The sequence below is a fragment of the Ornithodoros turicata genome, chromosome 8 (assembly GCF_037126465.1).
Source record: "Ornithodoros turicata isolate Travis chromosome 8, ASM3712646v1, whole genome shotgun sequence".
NCBI lineage: Eukaryota > Metazoa > Arthropoda > Arachnida > Ixodida > Argasidae > Ornithodoros > Ornithodoros turicata.
In genome coordinates this window covers 17,632,415-17,655,551 of record NC_088208.1, presented here as the reverse complement: position 1 = coordinate 17,655,551, position 23,137 = coordinate 17,632,415, and the positions used below count along the sequence as shown (strand labels likewise).

The window sequence follows — 23,137 nt, the reverse complement described above, 5'->3', positions numbered from 1 at the left end:
TGCTTTGAAGGAACTTACCAGCTCACATAGGTGCCATCCCTGAGTTTGCAGGTTCTGTCTTCCAGCGTTATATTTTCTCCGTCGATCTGCAGGGTGGCCTCGACGTCAACCACGGGACGGCTCCTTCAGAGCAATCACATTAGTATTTAGTGTAAATATTCGGTGGTCTCAATATACAAGGGTACTGGTTTACAATGTTGTACGAAACTTCGCCTAATCTCAATCGAAAATCAGGGATAGTTGATGAAACATTTAATTTCACATTTCAAACTTGCCAGCGGTAAAAAAAGAAGAAAAAAAAGTCTATCATTGGTGGCAACTGCAAGGACATGCTGAAGACGGGGAGGTGGCGTGTTCGATTCTTACCATCGGTGGTGCGGTCTGAATTTTTCGTGTCTGTTTTAATCGTAAACCTTCACGACGGATGTAGCACAGTTATCACTGAAGTCGACCCAGAACGCGCAGTAATCCCTTAGAGGGACTATCTCATCCGTCGCGGCTGATTCCGAAACTACAGTGCCATTTTACTCTTTGTTTATCACCGACAATGACGCCGGAAATCCTACGCGAATTAGTGCAGGCGTTTCTGTGCGATTTGATGTAATGCACGGCAAAAGCAGACGACGGATGTTGCGTCATTCGGACGCAGCCAATCAGGGAGCGCCAGAGAGACCTGGGCGTCCGACCGCCGGGCGAGAGTGATGGCGTCTGTAGGTCGCCGAGAAGTCTGTGATCGACTCGTGGAACGCTGTTTCTGGTTAGCATCGTACGTGTTTGTAAGGTCAGCACTCACACTGGTAAGCGAGAGTCGGCGTATTTAGCGAGGCCTTTTCACTTAGTATGTTACGGTGCCAACGCGAAGCAGACGACCTTGGAGACAATCTCCTGCGCTGCGCTCCCATTCGTGTGCCCATTCTGACGTCATTTTGGCTTAGCTGCAGAGGGAGTGCGAATATTTAAAACTCGTCTATTTAATAAGTATGCTGTTCTCGGAAGAGAAACTTGCCCAAGTAGGATGGGAAACCATTCTGTACATTATCGTATCGGTCTGACTTAACCTAACCTAACCTGACTTAACCTAACCTAACCTGACTTAACCTAACCCCTGTCCCCCACTCCTTCCTACAGTGTTTTCTCCGCCTCCCAACGTCCACACGTCACTTAAAGCCACAGCTGTTTCGTGGTGTTAACCGCAGAAAAAGAAGAAAAACATTGGTAATGTCACTCTGACGCGGCGGAATACGTTATGCAGGTGCGGAGACTACGCAGGTTTGCGCAACTTTGTAAACCATACCGACAAAAAAATCGGAAAATAACGAATGTCACGGTCATTACGAATAAGGTGTGCTCGTCAGCACAAAAAGTGCCATCAATATTCAAGCTCACCTCAAATACACGGCGGCGTCAGACTCGTAAGCACCAATAAGAAGGTCTGCAAGAAAAGCGTATCGTAAATGAATGTTGATCCAGTTCTCGGTCTTCTTGATATTTTATACCCCTGTCACGTGGACAGTCTTCAATGATCATTGAAACCAAAGACCATTCAACATGTACGCAGCGTAATCTAGCGTGAAACGTGCTCACCTGTCACGGAGCATTGGCTCCACTGCTGTCTGAGAAGTTGCAACGTTCCACGCTGAGTGTCACTACGCATGCGTGCAATGGCAGTTGGTTTTAGAGTTATGCGGCGAATATTCGATATTTCGAATACGAATAAGAGATGGGACGAATCTAGAATATTTCGAATTTCGAATGCGAATTCGAATTCAATGAAGGTTCTGCGAATGCACGAATATTACGAATCTCAAATATTTCGAATCCTTTCTTTAAAAAAGAGTTTAAAAGCCACGAAAAAGCTATACGACTGAAAGGTATTTTGAAGCAGAATTTGATACCTTTGTTTAATGAAAAACACATTAAATCATAGCTCACTTTCAGGAGAAAACATAGCCGTATACTTCTTCCTAAGTGTAATTTATTGAACATGTTGTTCATCGACTACAAGAAGTATAAAAACTCTCGAGTCTGAGTTCCTTCCATAAAACGAAGAAGGAATCGAAGCAAAACCGTGTTACTTTTAAACTTGTAATATCGGAGCTTTACGTTGTGGTTGTGGCGTGCCCCGGGGACCGCCGGTCACGCAGTTTTTCGGCGCCAATTTTAGAAGAAGAAAAATAACAAACAAACGAACGAACGAACGTGTTTGATGTATTCGAAAGATTCCATTCGCCGTTTTTTTTTGTTTTTTTTTTTTGCACTGGGACTCGGATTGGAGAATATCGAATCCGTGCCCAGGATTCGATGATACGCGGATTCGATGGGCACATCCCTAACGGATACTTCCGTTATTAGTTTCGTACTCGACTTTTGTTCTTCCAAGTTTTCAAGTATCCTAACATTTCCGAAATATTTTGTCTCTTTGATACCAGTACAGCTTGGGACAAAAGTTTACGGAACACCGCAGTGTCACATTTCTCCATTGGAGCGAAACACAGTCAGCAAACAGTACCGAACACGCATACTGATGAGAGATGAACAGATATAGCCGGTCAGCCGTCAGCATATCTCTTCCCGACATTTTGCAGGAGGTGGCTCGGATGAAGGAACACGCCAATGCCGCGTTCCCTAAACTTTGGTCCCAAGCTGTACCGAACCGCTGCCAACCTGCAATGCGGCTTCACCTATTTCCAAGTGAACCTTAGGTGAAGCAAACTTTATACTGTAGCCCTTCTGCGCACATGTAAAGCAGGCTTCACCTAACGCTCTGGCTGTGCGGCTAAACCGACCTGCAGAACAAGACGGCGTGGCTTGGCGGAACATGGCGCCGGAGATAAAAAATAAAAAAAACGTACATATCATTTTGGTACAGGAAAGTTCAATTTTGTGCTACTTCCCTTGTGCTACGGCTTACGTTTGCTCCATCAGAGTGCGCATGCATTATTTCATTACGAAAATTTAACGACGGTAAAATTGAAAAAAAAACAAAACAAGTACATTCCTTATTAATCCCGAAGAGACACGTCATTTAAAAATTCTACGTATGTTACAAACCAGGATACTCGTTGTTGTCCAAATCTAGTCCTCCACTTATCGAGAATCCGAAGGTCCTGAGTCCGGGTTCTCTCACTTCCTCGGCATAAATGGCCTAAAAGGTAAATGAAAGCAAATGTTAGATGCCGATGAAAATCAGTGTCACATTATATGTTGCATGTACGCACAGACTTTTCTCTGTAACGAACATGAAGTAGCGAGAGTGGAAGGAAATGAGACGTACTTGCGAAGTTTCTTGTAGAACGCCGTTTGGACTACCATGATATATGTAGACTATACCATGGCCATTTTCACCAGCATACGGGGCACCAACAGCAAAATCTGAAACGAAACGCCCGTATGACGCTCTAATCACCGTCGAACACCGCCAAGCTTCAAGGGCAACGTGTTCAGGCGATTTTTCGCGTGTATGCAGCTGCATACGACACCGTATCTAGTCATCGTACGGAAGGCACCGCCAAATTGGGCACCGGCACATGCGACCAACCGACCAACCCAACTTGAATGTCCAAATGGCCATAGTTTCCCCGTCAATTTATCTACGGACGTGGTACCTACGGCAGTGGTAGACCCAGTGTCTGGTAGCTCGGGGCTACAGAAAGTTGGAAGGGGGGTCATTATTACAGACACCTCATAATAGGTTAACGTACCATTTCCAACGTGTCATATTAGGGGTGAAATAGCACTCAAAAAATAAAAAATAAAAAATAACCGGACCCAACGGCCAACCAAGAATGGTGTATTTTTGGTTGGCAGTTCAGTGTGACAGTTTGTCCTTTTCTCACCCCAGCGTTTTTTTTTTTTTAAGGCACTCTCTTATTGCTGCCTTGTGAGCCGACAGACACATGGTCACGTGATTTCTCTAAACTTTACCCGCCCCTCTGCCCAGAGCCAAACTGTCATAGCGCATAAGGTTTTGCAAAGAAGCGACAGCCGAAGGAATTTTCGCTTTTGAATTTAGGGTATTTCTATACATCACTTACCGCCATCTCACTTTTTCTTCCCAATGAAACTGGGGTAAAGTATCTTACAGCTCCATCCAGATCAAAGAATGTCAATAGAAATAAATTAAGATAGACGAAGCAGCGATAAATCAAGCACTGAGTGGGATCATTGGTGCTTTATCCCTCTTCAATTAGTACGACTTTCACTTTCTTTCGGTTAGAATTTCCAGGTATACAGCATTGAAGTGCACAATGTTTCTGCTTCAGAATAAGTTACTTGTCACATGTAACATGTGTATATACTACGCCTTGAATTTCTTTCCGGCTATTGTACATTGTTTGCACAGTGCTTACAGGAGGAGGAAGGAGCGTGTTCAAAGGTCACTTGGGGGGGGGGGGGGTGCCAGGAGTAAGTTTGCATCGGCACAGCACTGCTGCACACTACCGCATATGCCGCTTCCAACTATCCAAATAGAAAATTTTCTCGCGAATGCATGCAAAAGAGATGAAACGAATTACATGAGACATCAAAGAGTGTCACATGTATTCGTTTGTCTGTGGTACTCGTTGTAGATTTCGCACAGTTGAGCCTTTCGTCCTGAGTGAAGCGTGCTTCCGCTGACCGGTGCATCTTATTTCGGAAACGTACATCGACGTTCCTTTAACTACACTGCTACGCTGAACGTGCCAACACCAAATGGAGGTAACAGGGATAGCAGAATCCTACTGTCAGTCACTCGATGATCAATCACTTACCGTTGTAACCATCCCGGTCAATATCACCGATGTTCGCGACAGACATGCCGAACCTGCCCTTGGTATGTTCACCATCCAAACTCGTAAAATCTTCGAATCTGTGCTGCAAAAAACGTTCAAGCACAGTTACCAGTATCCGAGATACTTTCTCGACAGTGCCTGTCATGAGGACACTATTGTGAAGCATGCTGGACGTTGGTACTGTGACAGATGGTTAGGACGACCAGAGAACGTCAAAGTTAAACAGGGAAGACCATGAGACAAACTAAAGATTAAGATATAGGTGATGCGATAAAGAAAGGTCAGTAAGATAGGAATAAGAATACATTGAATGATTTGGAGACAAGAACACCCGTACAATCCACATGCGCAACAATTACGAATAACATAAGCTGTTAGAGTGCAGTTGCGAAGCACTATAGACCTCTCCCTGTTTGTAAACAAATGACGTCACAGTGTTCGACAGCGATACCAATTTGGTAGAGTTGAACTATGCTCGAAGCTAGGAGCGAACAAGGTCGCGCTCGAAAGCCACGGTCTTGCTGGGATTACGATAGTTTTCTTTCAATATAGGAGGCAGTGAACAAGTGCCCATTCGTGGAACCCGGCCCTCCCCTTCCGATTTGTTTCGGTTTCAGTCTGTCTACCAACGTCATGACGACGTTTCTCGGGTAGAGGTCTATTATGTGCTTGCTAGTGATAAAACAGTCATTCCTGTGTCTCGGTGTGCTGTGCAACCGCGACACTGACTCGATGACGTGCATCGGAATTCTTGCAGTTACCTGGCGCATGCCACAAGAAAATACAGAGAAAGAAAACAGAGCTGTCGACAAAATTGCACACTTTTTTTGTTCATTCTCCGTTAGCGCCGCGAAGCAACTGTGGCTATGAGCGGCGTAGAGACGTGAACAGATAGAGGAGAGCAGGAGGAAAGGGGGACAGGGGGTTAGTATGCGTCCTGGGCCGACTTCAAAGGGAACAGTGCCAACATTCGTCTGGAAAGTCTGCTAAAAAAACGGGGAAAAACCTCAGGCAGTACAGTCGCTGGTAGTATTCGAACCCACCACCACCCAGGAATTCCAGACTGCAGGACGGAACCGCAAAGGCAAGCTATATTGTTCTCATGCAATGTAGTGTGTCTGTGTAGGTTTGGAACCAACGGTTTCTGCCCTTTCAGTAACTTCAACTGTTGTTGTTCTTTCCTTTTCTTTTTCTTAAGTCGAAGACTTCCAAACGTCACGAGGCGCAACGTGAACTTCGTTGTGATGGGCCGGGATTTCAAATGAACGTCGGGACTGGTAGGGAGATATTGCTGGAGGGGTTCACCGGGAATTTCGTATGGGGGAGAGGATTTCACACCGGTATTCAATCTCCCAAATGCACAACCAGATGTCCGATTTCAGTGCGTGGAAGGGTGGGGGTTAGGTGATTACGCCCCCAGGGTGCTGGTATGTATTCACCCTCGTCGTTTTCTTTGCTTTGGCCAACGTGACAACGAGGACAATGCACGAGGGTGGCGTGTCACGTGATCTCTCGCTCACGGATTTTCGCTTATAAGCGTTTCAGGCTACTCGAATCATGAAACTGGGGTCGGATTCACAAACAAGGTCGTAAGTAACTATAAAATGCGCCTAAGACGTCGCAGCTTGTGACGCGCGTACGACGGCGTCGTAACCGTTCGTGAGCACGATTCACAAAGCTATTTTATTGGAGAGGGTACCCCTTTTGCCGAGGAAGGGAGAGTTGCTCATTTTCTGTCACTTGCAACTCGGTGCGAAACATTCAAGGGGTCCGAGACTACCTTTTCACTATGGTAAATCCTATTTATTATTTTTTTCCTCAACATCAACGATGACGAAAATCTGCAATCGTACCAATAAGAGTCGCCCTGTTAGAAGAAGAAGCAGAAGTCGTCCGTCCCCAATTGTTTTGTTGCTATACGTGCTCTCAGTCTTTGGGTACCCAAGCTTCATAATGGGTGCCATGCAATCACAGGCGAAACGCGTTCGACGAACCAATTTTAAAATGCGCGAAATTGAAGCATTCGTTGAAGGTTATATAAAGCAAACAAGTGCGCCATTCATGTAGGGAAATGATCCGCAGGGGTATGAGGCAAAGTGCAATGCGTGGGCACGTATTACGGAGTCTTTGTTTGCTGTTTCCAAATCCACCGCTGCTAAACTACGCCGCCATCTTTCCTCGTAAGACCGCTCGGGAGCTCTCGCAGGATTCCGCCGTAACCGGGTATCCGTTCGAACGACTTTTTCGGGCGAGATCTCGGCGGAGGCGCGAGGGTGACAGGAGCGGCGTCATAGTTTTTTGGGTGCACGTGAGCAACGTCACGTCTTCTCGTGCAGTCGTCTGCCGCCGAGAGATTCTGTGCGCGCTCCACAGAATTTCTGCGACGAGAAACTGAGTCTGCCAGCTGCGCTGCGTTCAGCGCCGTCCTCCGTCACGTGTTTGAGTAACTTCTCCACCGTCACTTCAGACGTCGTTCGGATGCGCTTGGCATTTCTTCCGCGATATCTCGTTGGAGCGTGCTTTCCTCCTCGCTCTCCTTTGCCGACATCTCGCCAGATAAAGTCGCTCGCGCGCATACCCGGTAAGTTGCGAGGGTTTTGCGATGCACCGCCCTTCGTGAATCTGGACTTCGTCGTAGCTTCCTCGCACGACAGAGTTACGACTGATTGCGTCGTACGAGCTTTCCTCAGTGGGTCCTGAAACCCAGGCACGACACTACGCAACAGTGCTTAATCTCCTACACATCTTCCTGGGTTTCTTCCGTCTTCCTGGGTCCTGGGGTTTCCTCAGATGCTATCAGACATTTGTCGGCACAGTTCCCTGAGAAGTCTGCCTAGGACGCACATTGCCCCAGAGCGTCTAGAGAGAAATATGCGACCGTTTTGTGCTTCATTTTGTTTTCCCCTTTAGTACGCGGGGGGGGGGGGGTTCACTACTCGCAGACGACAGTGGCTCCCCATCCGGCTGACGGTGGCTCGTCTTCATGGCTACGACCACTGAAAGCACGTTCGTGATTGGCTAATGCTGTTGAGAACACGATCCTGATTGGCTGAGTCCCACAGCCCACGGCCCTGAGTGGCCCACATATGTGAGGCCGACAACGGCGAGCCCTTTCACCTTCACCATCACCACCGATTGGATGAGTCTTAGTTGTTACGTCATGTCGAGGGTTACGGATACTATCAAGGTGCTGTTGGCCATACACGTGCGCTGTGACGTACCGTTCTTGACCGGGAGACAGAACGATTTTGTTCTGAATTCTAACGGTTGGTTCCGGGCTGTGATATGTGGCGAGGTTCTGTATTAATACTCTAAACGTACGCGAGGAAACTTGCAGAAGTAACTTAACGAGTGCTTATGAAGCGTGTCGTGTGTCGTTGTAGACGCTGTGCGAAACGATGTACCAGAGGAAGCGTAGTGCAACAAGAATTCTTACGATTTTGCTTTGCTGGTACACGTAGACCCGTCCTCGTTCATAGCTCAAATCTTTCAAGCCCGACATCGTGTAGAGAGGAGCACCTATCACAAGGTCATCTAGGCTGGAAACATAGGATGACGCAAAATGTCATTATAGCACGAAAAGAAAATGAGTATGATAAAAGTCACCACACTTACGTACCCGTCGCCGTTGATGTCAACACTGGCGATAGAATAACCAAAATATGCTCCCATCTGTTCTCCAGTGATGTTCAGCAAATTTTGCATGGTTGATGTGTATAGTACAACCTAACAAAGAGACAAAGAGAAGAAAAACAATTATTGATCCTTCATATTATGTCTTGCATTTGTCTATAGAAGGTCTTGCTATAGCGGAAATTCGGAACTTTGCGTGCGCAGTGAAATTGGGGGAGCACGGTGCGCGCACAAAGGACAAAACGCCGCCGTAATCTCGCTCAGCGCTTCGAGCAGTGGCTCCATGGGACTCTTCCAGTAGCTTTAACAATGCATTGGGCGCGCGCGCGCTGCGCGTGCGGAATGCGTTATGCCAAAGCCATTGGAAGGGTATCTCGAAGCGTTGGGATATTCCTCAGGGCTGAGCGATAATACGGCTGTAAAGAGTTTTAGAATAGCGTTTGTTGGTATCGTGCGCAATTGCTCGCGTCCGTCGTTTGGAGTGCAGTCCCTTGGAGTGCCCTTACGTCTGGAAGTGTAGACTTAAAAAAGAATGGAAAATCAAAACCACAGAATGATTACTTTTTCTAAGCATGCTTTGTTGTCCCTAATAAAAATATATGCTATCGCAAGACAACTCCTCCCACGTTCAGAATGCTCATGCATTCTCTCTTCGGCCGCGAGATCTACGCAGAGCCTCAAAGCCCCGGTACTCTGTAGAGCTTGCGGGCGATGTGGAAAGCGACTTGCGTAGATTTCGCGCGCTGCTGTTGGAAGCTTTGTTGGCTTCAGCGGGGAATCACGAATCGCGTTGTCTTTGGCAATTTCGCGTAGTAACAATTTGCAGCCAGTAATCATTGCACTTTGAAACACCTAATAAAGGCTGGTTCACACTGCTGCGTTTGCGGCGGATCATTCCGGAAAGGCAAAGGAGCAGACAAGACGCTGTCCGGAAGGTCGCTTCACCGTTGACCCAACTAGTACTCTTTCAAGACAAGACAAGCCCGAGCCATGTTCCGAACCGAACATGACGAATAACCGAATGCGCGCCGGAATGCGGGAATTAGAGCAGAAAAACGGAGCAAGTTCGAGGAACGCAACGCCGGAACGCGAGACATGAACGCAGCGAAGAGTTCAGAAGTGTCAGCCCGTTCCGCGAGGAAGCGCATGTGTGAACAAACCGCGGCGCTGAACCGCAAACGCAAAAATGTTAGCCTCCCATCGGCGGGGTTGGATTGCGGGCCGCCAACCCTTTGCGTGCGGCATACGCAACAGACTCGAATGCCGTATTAACATATGTGCACACTAAAAGCAGGGCGCTAAAAGCTGGCCCAATGATCAGAATGACAACCTTCTCGTTCCTGATGGGAGACCTACATGGTTTTGTCACACTTGTGCTGTTCCGTTAATTTTCTCGGAAGGGCGTACGCCCTGCGCTTTCCACGGATCAGGGCTGACGGCAGTGGCCATTGTATCCTGTGCAATAGTTGTTATGTCATGAAGTTCTGTTTTGAGAGCGTATTTTTCCTTATTAAAGGGCCACTAAAGAGCAAAACTTTCTCATCGCTTCTTCAGCGTGCTTCTTCTGGTCAGGTCCAATAGTACATCTCTCTGTTTGTAAACAAATGACGTCATGGTGTTCGACAGCGCCACCAATTTGGTAGAGGTTAACTATATGCTCGAAGCTAGGGGCGAACAAGGTCGCGCCCGAAAGTCACGGTCTCGAGGGTGGATTACGGTGGTCTCTGAAAGGGACGTGACCTTCGGTACTACTTTTCTTTCGATAGGAGGCAGCGAACAAGTGCCCATTCGTGGAACCCAGCCCTCCCCTTCCGATTTGTTTCGGTTTCAATCTGTCTACCAACGTCAAGACTACGTTTCTCAGGTAGAGATCTATTGATGAGCTATGGGCAAAACAACCGCAAGCCGATGAACATCGCCGGAAGTAAACCCATTACTCCCATATGCGCGGAAGAAGTATTACCTTTCCTAGGAGGACGTCCCCACGAGGCTCGCCAACAGCGACGTCTTCGTCATCGTCTCCAGAGAACTCCCCGACCGCCATTGAGTAACCTGAAACATATCACATCTCCACATGCACTCTACAAACTTCGCACAAGCTCGCACAAAAGTTAGTGCGTCAATGCGCGTCGACGGAGACGACGTGTTTTACTCCACCACGTGGGCAACACTCACCCAAGAATTTGTCGTCTTCGGACGGCGGGTCTTCCGAGGTGTTGTAGTGATTATGTAGTTGGACGAGATCTTGAGAGAATACTTGCCCTGCAGAAGAGTTTGCTACGTGTTGTTATCTCTGTCTACATGCACGGCGTGGCGAAGGAAAATAGTTCGAAATATGGCTGTCGTCGAAAACGCCAGGGAGCGGCGAGAATCGAAAGCACGCACGGCGCTAACTACTACGCTACGCTTGCAATGGCGTACCAACGACGTACCGAGGGGCCTCACACAACGAACGGGACACTTTCTTCACATCCTCTCCCATGTGTTATCGCTGGCGGTACAGTATACTGTTAAAACGGAACTTAACCACATAGCACGCTCCTAGCCAACCATATCATTCCGAATGATACCATTATGTGTCCTGATTTGTTGAAAATGGGAGGAGGCGCCTGTCTGGGACACATTATGCATGGCCCAGATAGCCCCCCCCCCCCCCCCCCCCGTTTTGAACAAATCAGGACACAGCATGATATCGTTTGGAATGGTGGTTGGCTACATAGGAGCGTACCATGCGGCGAAGTTCAGTTTTGAAAGTGATATGGGGTAAGTGGTATATCACAAGCGTGGGTTCCGGTGGAACACGCAGAATAGTCTAAGCGATAGTCCCGTTATTTGCTTTTGTCGCGATGCAACCTTATGATTTCAACTAGTATAACAGAGAAAGTGTGACACATTTGTGCTCATTGAATATGGCTTCGAGGCCATTTTCGGGGTGACACGCGCGAAATCACTTATCTGTGAGGGATATGTGGAAGGGATATGGGGAATCACTGATCTGTGGTTAGACGTGGAAATTCTGTAAGGGCAGATAGCTTACACAGTTGGCAACGTCAACTGGTAGAAGTAGTCTAATCTTTCGGCCACTCTAAACGTAGCTTCTGATAATGCATAGTGGATTTCATGTGACAGTCAATTCTATCGTTCTTTTCCAGCGTGTTTTCTCCCGATAATACTTACGTACTTACTCTATCGTTCTTGTGCCCGGTGTTGTATTGCCACCTGTTGGTTGGGACAAGCGCAATGTCTACCCACATCTCCATCAAAAAACAGTGCAGTCACACTTCTTTAGAACGAACGCATTTCCAACGAAAACATCATTACAACGAATTTTTATTCGCGGTCCCGTCAGAGCCCCCATAGGACATGGCGGACAATCTCCGCCACTCCGGACTCGGGAAAACGGCACTCAGAACATCGATTGGCATGATGTTTATCTTATTTAGTCCGTGAAAAGAAGGTACCTGAAAGATTGTATCCGCGATATTTCATTCCTGTTTGCGAGCGTTGTGCATTTCTGTCACTATTTGAAGATCCTGCTGACCTCCACGAGTTTCGATGACGCGTGGAGCAATTGCAGTGATGTCATGTTCTGGGGAGAGCGGTCGTGTCCTTGCACCTTGCATTGACGCCAGCGTCCGGAGAGGGTTACGAGAGGGGGGAGAAGTCACGTGAGACTGATCGAAAGAGGGGGAAATAGGAGAGATTCCCTTCTCCTCCTTGTGTTTTCTCGAAGGTCGCAGCGGTCGGAGGATATGTCACGTGGGAGTCCGCTAAAGAAGTGGCGAAGAGCAACAACGTTTCCAGATACGGGCGCTCCGTCGGAGCCTAACATGACGACACAGTTCTAAAAAATAAATAAAATTTAGTCTTAAATAATTTAATTTTATTTAAAAAAATAAATGTTCTCTAACTTTCGCGTCACGTAGAGCGAAAATTCTTTGCAGGAATGTAAAGTGAGACAATAAGACTTCAGTAACATAGCTTTGGTAGGATTCTGAAGACACGAGATTTAGTGTGTAGTGGCACTTCAGCGAAGTGACCTTTACAACGAATTTCTGTCGCGGTCCCCTGAGTTTCGTTGTAAAGGAGTTTGACTGTACTGCCCTTAACCTAACACAAAGATTTTTTATCAGGTATTTAGGTAATTGCATTGACAACTGTAGGGTGGGACAGGGTATGTAGGTGTTTATTAGGTTTTTTTTTAGATCCCTGCACGTGGCTGCTCTAACGTGGGTATATGGGAGCGTGGCTGACGATTCTGGCATATGTTGAAAGAAGGACAAAAGTCCATTTCTGAAAACCGCATCGGTGATGTGAACTGAAGAAAATTCCGGGTGTTCCCTTCGTGCTGTTCGTTGATTAAGGTCTTGATCACGCCTCTTTGCGTAGCTTTGCTGATGGTGTGTATATACATGCTGTCGTTGTAATAAACTTCCTTAGTTGCGAGTCTGCACGCGCATTTGTCACTTCGTTCCTAGCTCTGTTTTGTCGTGTCCGGTACCGCGGTTTCAAAAATGATTCTGACATAGTCAATGATGATAAAACAAAGGGCGTCGTGACAACTTACCCTGCCAGTAGAAACTCCCTACAGCGCCCATGTAAAGGTAGCGACCATCCTGAAATGCACGGCACGCCTCACATTACAAAAATTAGCAAAATGTTCATCTACAGCGTATAAAAGCAGAACTTCACAGCGTAACACGCTGGAAACCAGCCGTCATTCAGAATGGTACTGCTCTTTTTCTTGATTTCTTCAAAATGAGAGGCGCACGCCTTTTTGTGACAATTTGGGTATATGTCACTCGCCACAAAAGGGCGCATGCCCTGCATATGATTTCTGTATTCGGAAAATCCGGATATTCACACAGCCCTCGATAACGGTAGCATCCAGCGCAATCTTTGGCCCAGAGCGTGCTATGAAGTGAAGTGATGTTTTTAGAGTGTATAGCATGACGAAGTGCCGGTACAGAAGAACGGAAACTGGACGCTGTTGAATATCGCTATGTAGGTGGTGTTGAGAACCGGAGTCTCGATACGCGATTTTTACGTAAATTTGGATTCGACTGACCCATATTTTCTGCAGCTGACCCGTGAATTTGTCTTAAGAGCACATTTTTAACAGTTAAGAGTTCTGAGAGAACATAAGAGCTACAGACGCGCAGGTATTGCTTGCGACACACTTGTCTGAAACAGCACCCCGAGGCTTACCCCATTGGAATATCCAGGCATTGCAAGACTACTTCCCACGAATACCAAACACGTGCAACATTACAGGGTGTCCACGCTAAGTGTGAACAGATTTTTTTAAAAATATATATAACACTTTTTCCAAGATGAAATCAATTGCAATATAGCATATGCTGAAGGGCACTCCCTAGCAGGGCATTAGCAAAGTCCAAAGGCAATGTCTTAATTAACTTTCATTAATTAACTTTTTAATTATAAAAGCTACAAAGTTGTCCCAATGAGAACATCTGTTCCTTTCGGTCACCTGATATCGCAGCCGTTTTCAGAACAAAAATCCGTTCGATAGATCGCCCGCAAAAAATTCGTGAAGGAACGCCATTTTTTTCTTTATTTTGTTCCTTGCGCTTCTTAGAAGACGCGTATTTCCTTCATCCCCAACTGGAGAGGGGGAAGGAGCACAGTGACGCCTGATGCGTCGAAGATGAGCTTTAACTTGCGGAAACAAAACAAAAACAAATGGATCGGGTGACTATCGGAACTGGCCTTATCTTGGGTTGCATTTTCTGTTTCCTTTTAATCCTTTTCCAGGACGCGAGAGGCGATAGTGTGCTCTTTCTCCCTCTCACATTGGGGGTGAAAGAAAGACGCGTCTTCTAAGAAGCGCAATGAACAAAATAAAGAAAAAAATGGTGTTCCTTCACGAATTTTTTGCGGGCGATCTATCGAACGGATTTTTGTTCTGAAAACGGCTACGATATCAGGTGACCGAAAGGAACAGATGTTCTCATTGGGACAACTTTGTAGCTTTTATAATTAAAAAGTTAATTAATATAAGTTAATTAAGACATTGCCTTTGGACTTTGCTAATGCCCTGCTAGGGAGTGCCCTTCAGCATATGCTATATTGCAATTGATTTCATCTTGGGAAAAGTGTTATATATATTTTTTAAAAATCTGTTCACACTTAGCGTGGACACCCTGTATATGGTCCACCTTCAAATGCAATACTGCTACAGCACCTTCGTAAGCAATCAAGCAAATATGAGCTCTACCGACACTCGATCTCAGACAAGTGCGTCGCAAGCAGTACATCTCCGCCAGCAGGTAATGTAGTCCGCAGACGGGAAAACCGTTTCACATGTGTTGTTGGAGCGGGTATTTTACGTGTTTCCTTCAAAATCATGGAAATGGGCTCTAAATATGCCGTCCCCGACGAGCTTTCTCGCAACATCATTGCGTGAGCAACAGCTTGAAGCATATGCGCGCGCACTACGTTGTGACTTGGAGGCGTCATTCGCTCGTCTAAGCCAATCGCGAACATCTTTAGATTTATGGGCGGAGTTCACCAGCAGGAGTTAACTTGTCCCGGAGTATAGAACAAAATCATACCGCATGCGTGTTTGACTCTTTCCAGCGTACTGCCCATGCGTCTACAACGAGTTACTAGAGGAGAAATATAATGAAATCTTGTCCGCATTGCAATATTACTTTCACGCCGTTGCTTTTCTGAAAATGGCAGCCGAACCTCTACTTTTAGTTACCTACAATCAGGGAAGGATAACCGACGTATTTTGGTTACCGTTTTCATTTTCGTTACTGCTATATTTTCGTTTCCGTTATCTATTTCTGATACCGGCCTTTGAATTTCGTTTCCGTTTCGTTTCCGTTAGTGTTTCCGGTAATGGAACGGTTGCTACAGAGCTGGGGAGGACAGCCCGTCCGGCTCTACCAGCTCCCTGTTTTGGCCAAGTACACACAACACAAGTAATTTTACGTCGTTGGGATGCGCACAAGTTGCAGGATAATATAGGATAATATATATATATATATATGCACATGTTTTCAGTCTTCAGACACTCAGAGTCCAGCAACTCAAGACGGGCGTAACTTTCATCCAATGTAGCATTCATAAGCGGACGCTCTCAATAGTAAATAATACTGCCATGGCCACAGTGAAAAGAAAAAAAGTATAAGATTAGTAACTGAAATTCATAGGCTGGCATCCTCGTGCTATGGTGGAGTATAGTCATGTGTTGATGCCATGGAGTTATGAGGACTTGGGCGTCGTAAGTCAGGGATGCATCCTCGAGATCCAATTTGCGCTTTCTTCCCATGCTCTCGTGTAGTATTTAGAGCATTACAGGGAATGGAGTCATCAAAATACAAAAGCAAAAAAATAAAAGTCACTCAAATGTCATCGCACAACAGGAATAGCACTTACCCGAATTCAATACCGGACGATAAATTCGTTTCCGTTTCTGTTTCCGGTAATGGAGGACCGTGGTATGCGTTTCGATTTCCGTTATCGTTACCATCTCCAATTTCGGTAACGTACTGTTTCTGTTTCAGTTACCATTACCGTTACCCTTCCCTGTCTACAATTATCATCGTTGCCTACAATGGTTCAATTTAACTGTGTGTATATCGATAATGATTATTTTCTTTTTCTTTTTTTTTCGGTAACACTTCTTCGCCAGAAACGTATCGACGGTATATCATGATGGCTCCTGGGTGCGCACGGTACTGGAACGGCTATCTAACTTCACGGTTCCCGGTGGACTACCACACGTGCTTGGTCGACCCCAGAAGTTTTTTTCGTGGAAATTGCAATAGGGATAGCGCGAAGGTTGCGTGCAAGAAACAATGCTTTGAAGTGGTGTCCGCCCATTTCATCGAACGCTGTTTCGGAATATTGTGTTCGATGAAACGTCCATTTTCGATGAAATGGCGTTCGATGAAACGGCGTTCGATGAAATGTCACGGCACCAAACACAACAATAACAATAAATAAATGAAGGAAACAAAACAACAACTTTATTACGGGATGACTGCTGGGAATGTGATGATGACATGACCGGTAACTGTATTGTTCCTTTCGAGTTTCTTGAAAGGCATCCTTCGTTTATTTATTGTTTGTCGTTGTGTTTACGGTATACTACTTTTGGGTCAGTATATAGAGTGTAGGAACAACGCTTCGACGAATAATAAAAATGGGTGTAAGGCGCGAGAAACTTTGAGAAACACAGCGGTTAAAGGAAGTACCACTCGCGCTGTTCACAAAGATAAGCTATTGTCGCTTACTTGAGTGATGGCGGCAGAAAATCCAGCCTGGCAGTAGCCTTGACGATACCTACCCCAGGCACCTGTGGAAGGTAGAGACAAATTTGCATCAAGTTAAACAGCCATAGCATACACACGTAGCACGCACCACTAAGAGCAACACACGTCCAAACTGCCACAAAGCTAGGAGTACGACTCCCATTTTCGAGAAATCAGGGACGAGAGGGATATCATTCTGAACGATAACCCGGCTCCGAGAGTGTAAAGGGCAACCTCCATGGAGCGAATGCACAGCGAAAAAGCTGCGAACTTCGCTCAGCGTCGCATGACCTACTACTATACTAGAGACCTGGACAGCCGCAATGCTCCCAGCACCGGGGTAGTAGTTCTGGCAATCGCCGCTTGGCTATGGGATTTGGCGCTAGCTCGCACTATTCGTTACCACGTGACTTGTCGAAACCGCGGCGATGTATGGTAGGCCGTGTTGACAACGACGAAGCAGTATAAGAGAGATAATAGCGCGTGCTTAGCAACAGCCTGTGTATCCCTGCGTAGCAGACTAAAGGCGGTGGCAAGGGTGATTCTCTCTCCCCAATAATGCTATGTGGCGCTTGCAGCGGTCACTAACGTAACTAACCCGTGACCCGTCTCTCCCATAGGGGATCGCCAGCTGTCCAGGTCTCTAGTATAGAGTAGGTCGTGCAGCGTCGGACGCCCTGCGCGAGGCGTCACAAATGTGAGCATCCGCCGCCGATCTGCACATGCCAGATATTTTCGCCCAGCGTCCGCGATTCCGGAAGCGTCAACTGCAGATGAACCAATCAAAGTGCTCTTCCGCTACGAATCTAAGCCAGATCGCCTGCACGTGGTCGTCTGCTCTCGTGAATCATCGTCATCGTCCTCTTCTTGCAACTGGATGCTGTCGTCTGCTCGCTGTTTCGCCAACTGCATCGTTAGAACGTGAGGCATTCTCTGCCAAGAAACATGTTTTCTTTTCGCAGTAGTGAATATGCTCTTCGGTACGTTACTGGGCGCATCTTTTCAGACAGATGTTGGATTTAGTTGCAAAATTTGTGACATTAAATGCACTTTTTCGAGCAATTGATTTCACTAAGCTTTCACCTTATACCCTGGCAACAGTGACATCACAGCATGACTTCCCGACGCCGTCCGCTGGTTTTTCGCTCCATGGAGCAGGTGCCGGCGAACAACTGACGGCGGAACGCGCGTGGCAGTCTGCCGCGCGAACTTCGTTGCAAAAATTCGCTCCATAGAGGTTGCCCTTTATACGCCGTGAAACCGCGACCATCTCTATAATACATCTGTATAATAGAGATGGTCGTGGGTGAAACACGGAAACAAAACAAGCTGAATGGGAGTCCCTTAGAAGTTCCCGGTGCCGGCTGTGCTGTCTGGGGTTTTTCCTGGGTTTTTCTCAGACGCTTTCGCACATATGTCGCCACAGTTCCCTTAGAAGTCGGCCCAGGACGCACATTCCGCCAGGGCGTCAGTCGTGACGTTGCCGAACGCAATGCTATGACGAACCAAGCCAGCGTATGGAGACGACGCAAAGCACGAACGTACGTGTATTTTCGTGTTGCCCATGCCGTTGCCCCTGCGCTTACGCTATATTACCAATCACGAACGCAAGGGCTTCAACTACGTGATTTATATCTGTGGCGCAAGCATTCTTTTTTGTGTGCTGCAGGACGAAGGCGGCTTTATTTTATCGTGTTACCCTAATAAAATGCTAACTTTTTAAAATAATAATTTGGTGCGTTGCTTTTGAGGCATTGCATATATATTGAGGATTTTTACTACATATTTCGAAGATGTTCAGTGCATAGTTGCATGTGAATATTTGACTGCGCTCTAATCACTGTTCTTGTTGCTCCTTGTGCTTGCTTCTACTGTGTATTTTCTACATGTAACTATGTGCGTCGACACCATGACCTCCGCGACGGTTATCATGTGTAACATTCTTATTACTGTTATTAAACTGATGCACGAATGACCACGTACATCACCTGTATGTTGTGCGCAACATTACTCTCTGAATTCGGCGAAATTAACTCCGCATTGATTTGGCTTGATTTGTATGGACTGCATGCACGACAGCACAATACACTGAAAAAGTACGATGGGAAACTGCAAAAAGCAGTGTGACACTGGCGTTCTCTTGCACATACCGTGCGAACTGCAAACGTTTCCCTGATGCTCTGTGAACATAATTCACATTACGTTTTGTACTACTGTAACCCTTGAACGCAAGCTGAACCATACACTGTAAACTTTTTCACGCCTTTAAAGGTGTGCGCTATGCACATTCAATCTGGTTGCGTAACATTGCATCTCCAGGATGATATTTAACAAAATTCGGAAAGCATTACTAAAGATCAAGTGTCAGTGCAAATCTTGCTTTCATGATGTCTTGGATATCGTATGTACGAGCTAATGCATATATGCATCGCTATGGATAATCGAGCACGCGCAAGTGTCTAAAATACTGTTGAACAATGTTGAGATGTTGCAAGACTGAATTTTCGGAGGACAGACAACACTCGAGTAAAGAAAATTTGTGCGAAACTGTGCTCCATTATGATGTTACCAAAATTACACCTAAAAAGGCGTGCGCCATGCACGCTATTACACCTTTAAAGGTGTGAAAAGATTTAGAGTGTACCTCTCACGGCGGGATATCTATTCAGGGATAAGTTGAAGCCTACTTTAGCGCAACCATATACAACGATAGCACCTTTCCTTGCTTTGTATAAGGATGAGTCAGTTTACATTAGGCCTACCTGATTAAATAACACTTTTCGCCTTGCCGATATGATACTGAGAGAACCAACTCACTTGTCCGACAGGGCGAATACTCTCGGAATCCAGCAAAGTGGTTATCGGAGACGAAGCAGTTGCCCACAGGCTCGCGGCGACGCAGGTTCACCGAGAAATAGACGTAGCGTGGCGCACATGCCTGGAGGGTGAGGGATAAAGAATGTCATCATGCAGACCGCGTATGCACTGGGACATTGCATACAACTCTTTTCTGTCTGGGAAGAGCTGAGCGATTACCATCTAGGAACGGAGCTTCACCGCATAACACGATCAGAACCAACTGCCATTCATAATTAATTTAACTGTGTCACAATGAGGCGTACGCCTTCCGTTTCCAGCAAATGAGAAGATGGCGGGATCATTATTGGCTGGGAGGGTGCTGTGCGGTCGGGTTCTCTTCTTAACTTTCGGCCGTCGTCATTCCAACACATTGTGCAATTTTAAGCACATGTTTAAAAAAAAATAGGATATGGGAAGTGCTGACTGGTTGAACATGTGCAGTACCCAATATAATAATTGGGGGTTTACGTCGCGAGACGACTGAGTGCGGAATACACAGCACAGTGTAATGTTTATTCTGGCAATGTTAGTATGGTTCAAGAAGTGGGAAATGTTGCACTACCCTTAATAACATCTGTTGGGCCCAGCAAACAGGAAACACATACCCTGATCTGAAGACACTGCACTCAAAATCAGTATGATATCGACCCGTACGTGTTTATTTGCGAAACTATTATGAATGAAATATGGCCTGTGTGGTATAGAACAATGCGCACACTCAGTAAAATTTTTTATCACCTTAGGTGAAACAGCCTGTATATTATGACACATATCTCACTTGAGTGCGGCTAGAGCACCAACTCCACTTCCTGAGAGGCACATAACCTATGAACAACCTCTGAATTGTTGGGCTATATCAGCGACGAAAAAACTAGGGAATTTTTTCTTCCTCTCCTCTTTTCTTCCTTTTGTGTTCTTCTTTTCTTTAGTGGAGTAGCGAATCGACCTTGCGTATACGCCTGAGCTTTCCTCTATTTCTTCTAATAAACACAGATTCCCCCTATAAGACAAAGTATACATGCACACGCTTATATGCATGTCTCTCAGAGACAAGGTAGACAAGCGGAAAGAGTATTTTAAACTGCGGGACCGTCTAACAACCTGGGACCACCAACGCTGTACATCTCTCTAGTTCCGTCGATTCCCCATTTCTACACAATCCTTACAGCTTTTTTTACTATTTTACATTACTAAGCAATGAAAGAACCCAAATCTGATACATGTATTACAAGCGCTTCTCTAACAACCAAGAAACCTGTACAACTTAACTCAACACACGCATCACATAGATCGTTTCTTAAACGGCTCCATTCCTCAAACATGTATCAAAACCAAATTTACTACCACATTTCATCATACCAAACCAGCGAGCATGTTAACGGAAAGCCACAATAGCCATGTTGGATTGAGAATAACACTACTTCCGGTTCAATAACTATTAATGTAGTGTTTTCCTGAAATTGTTCATAAAAGAAGAGTTTATAGCATAAGGTTAGACCGTTTGACTGGGCTCCATAATTGCTTTTTAATGAGGGAACTTTTTATGGGAAGCGATTTCTTATTGTATATGGTAATCAGGAATCACATTCAATTATGCCAATTTTATAAGACTGCGAGGCATTCCTTTCGCATAACATGTCGTACGCCCTTTGAATACAACGTCATTGCTCTTGCCTAGCAGAATGCATTGATTTAGCCTCGCCTGGTTTGGTTTGAAGAAGTATACCGGGATCTGTTTGACACAGCTGCGCCACATGTGTGCTACTTACTACAATTTTTCCGTTGTCTCCGGAACTGTACAGGGTGGCACCGAACCATTGGTGCGATTTGTTGTCGGATCGCACGTAGGTATCACGAACCCTCTGTTGACTATGTCCTGCAAAATCAAGAAGGATTCGTCATGAGCCACTTACGCATTATCTGCACGCTAACAAATGAAGCGGTGTGAGAATGAACTCCATGACCGTCGCTCGGGGTGTAGGAGAAAAGGTCCCCTGAGAAAAAATCGAATAGGGAGAAAAAAGGAAAAGTCGTCGAAAAATCCCTGGTGCCAACTTCCTGCGTGCCGAAGTAGTCGTCGCTACAATACAGGCCCCCTCTTTCCATGCTCGGTAGCTGAAAGATTCACGCTGCTTTTTTTCCCCCTTTTTATTCTTCAACCTACGCTCTTGAAAAAGAACTTCACCGCATAGCACGCTCCTAGCCAACAATCATCTCGAATGATTTCGTTATCTGCCCTGATTTGTTGAAAACGGGAGGCGTACGCCTTTTTTGTGACACTTATGCTGTTCATAATTGTCACAAAAAAGGCGTACACCTCCTGTTTTCAACAAATTAGGGGACAAAACCATATCATTCGAGATTATGCTTGGCTAGGAGCGTGCTATGCGGCGAAGTTCATTTTTAAGAGTGTACACTGTTAAAACAGAACTTCACCACATAGCACGCTCCTAACCAATCATCATACCGAATGATATCATTCTGTGCCATGATTTGTTCAAAACAGTGGGGAGGCGCCTATCTGGGACAAGATAATCTGTCCCAGATAGGCGCCTCCTCTCATTTTCAACAAATCATTGCACAGAATGATATCATTCGGAATGATGGTTGGCTAGGAGCGTGCTATGCGGCGAAGTTCATTTTTAAGAGTGTACCTGCTACATTCGTGCAGAACTCTTCTAATGAGCCCCATTTGTTTCTTTTCTTTTTCTTTTCTTCTTTTCCTTTCCTTTTCATTCACCTGCTCTCCTTTTTTTCTCCTTTTCTTCTTTTTCTTTTCCTTTTCTTTTCTTCCCCCTTTTTCCATTTTTTTTTATTAGCAAACCGACCTACGTCTGGCTGACTTTTCCTTTCTTCCCCCCTCATTTGTTTAAAGACCATAATCGTGTTTCTAGCGTTCAAGTAGAAGGCCATGTCAAGAATTTAAAAAAAATGACATGAAAATTTACGCTTTAATAGTCACTGATTTGAGTTATGAGCGATGAAGTGTAACTCCATGGGACGGACTTTTGAGGGGACCTTTTCTTCGGTTCCCGTCGATGAACAGCAACCAGAATGGGTGTTGCAAGTTTTCGACAGTTCAGACAGTTCAACTCTTGCTAGATTTGTATGTCCATAGGCATCGAGAAACGTATAGGCGGCGCTGCTGCGCTTTGCGTTCTGCGTCCTGTGCGGGATGTTCTGTCGGACGCTGCAGGAGGTGAAGTTGGCGAAGTGGCGAAGTCAGGTGTGTTGTACATACGAGTGCGTGAGATGGAAAGTCGTATCGGTATGTTTATTACACGTCCAATTTATTATTTATTATTATTTATATTACACGTCGTTTATTACGTCCAATCTGTCAGAAGAGGGGGAGCAGGAGGAGCATTCTCTACCACTGTGTGGAGGAGAACAGTATTTTGGATGAGGCAATTAAACAAGAAACAAGAGCCTTACGGTTAGTTCCGACCGATCCTTCACAAAATCCTCATGTGTTGAATACGTTTTTCGTGCTTGAATTTTCTTTTAAATAAAATCAGTAAATTTTTATGTTTTCGGCGCAATTGTTTCGGCAGTTAAGCGTTAGCGCATTTGGTATAGTACTCTTAC

The 23,137-nt window shown here is 45.8% G+C and overlaps 1 protein-coding gene across 1 annotated transcript in view; it reads right to left on the bottom strand.

The window, feature by feature from the left end:
• The window catches only part of LOC135366568 (integrin alpha-PS2-like), an 86,173-nt gene that overhangs the window by 19,817 nt on the left and 43,219 nt on the right, over window positions 1-23,137 (bottom strand). Inside the window, exons 3-15 of the mRNA XM_064599318.1 lie at window positions 21,319-21,425; window positions 19,508-19,628; window positions 16,673-16,734; window positions 12,973-13,021; window positions 10,581-10,667; window positions 10,369-10,457; window positions 8,392-8,498; window positions 8,209-8,311; window positions 4,752-4,854; window positions 3,275-3,372; window positions 3,052-3,145; window positions 1,387-1,432; window positions 19-123 (exon numbers count right to left, since the gene is read on the bottom strand). Of these exons, the coding sequence (XP_064455388.1) occupies window positions 19-123; window positions 1,387-1,432; window positions 3,052-3,145; window positions 3,275-3,372; window positions 4,752-4,854; window positions 8,209-8,311; window positions 8,392-8,498; window positions 10,369-10,457; window positions 10,581-10,667; window positions 12,973-13,021; window positions 16,673-16,734; window positions 19,508-19,628; window positions 21,319-21,425 (1,171 nt within the window). The remainder of the gene's footprint in view (window positions 1-18; window positions 124-1,386; window positions 1,433-3,051; window positions 3,146-3,274; window positions 3,373-4,751; window positions 4,855-8,208; window positions 8,312-8,391; window positions 8,499-10,368; window positions 10,458-10,580; window positions 10,668-12,972; window positions 13,022-16,672; window positions 16,735-19,507; window positions 19,629-21,318; window positions 21,426-23,137) is intronic.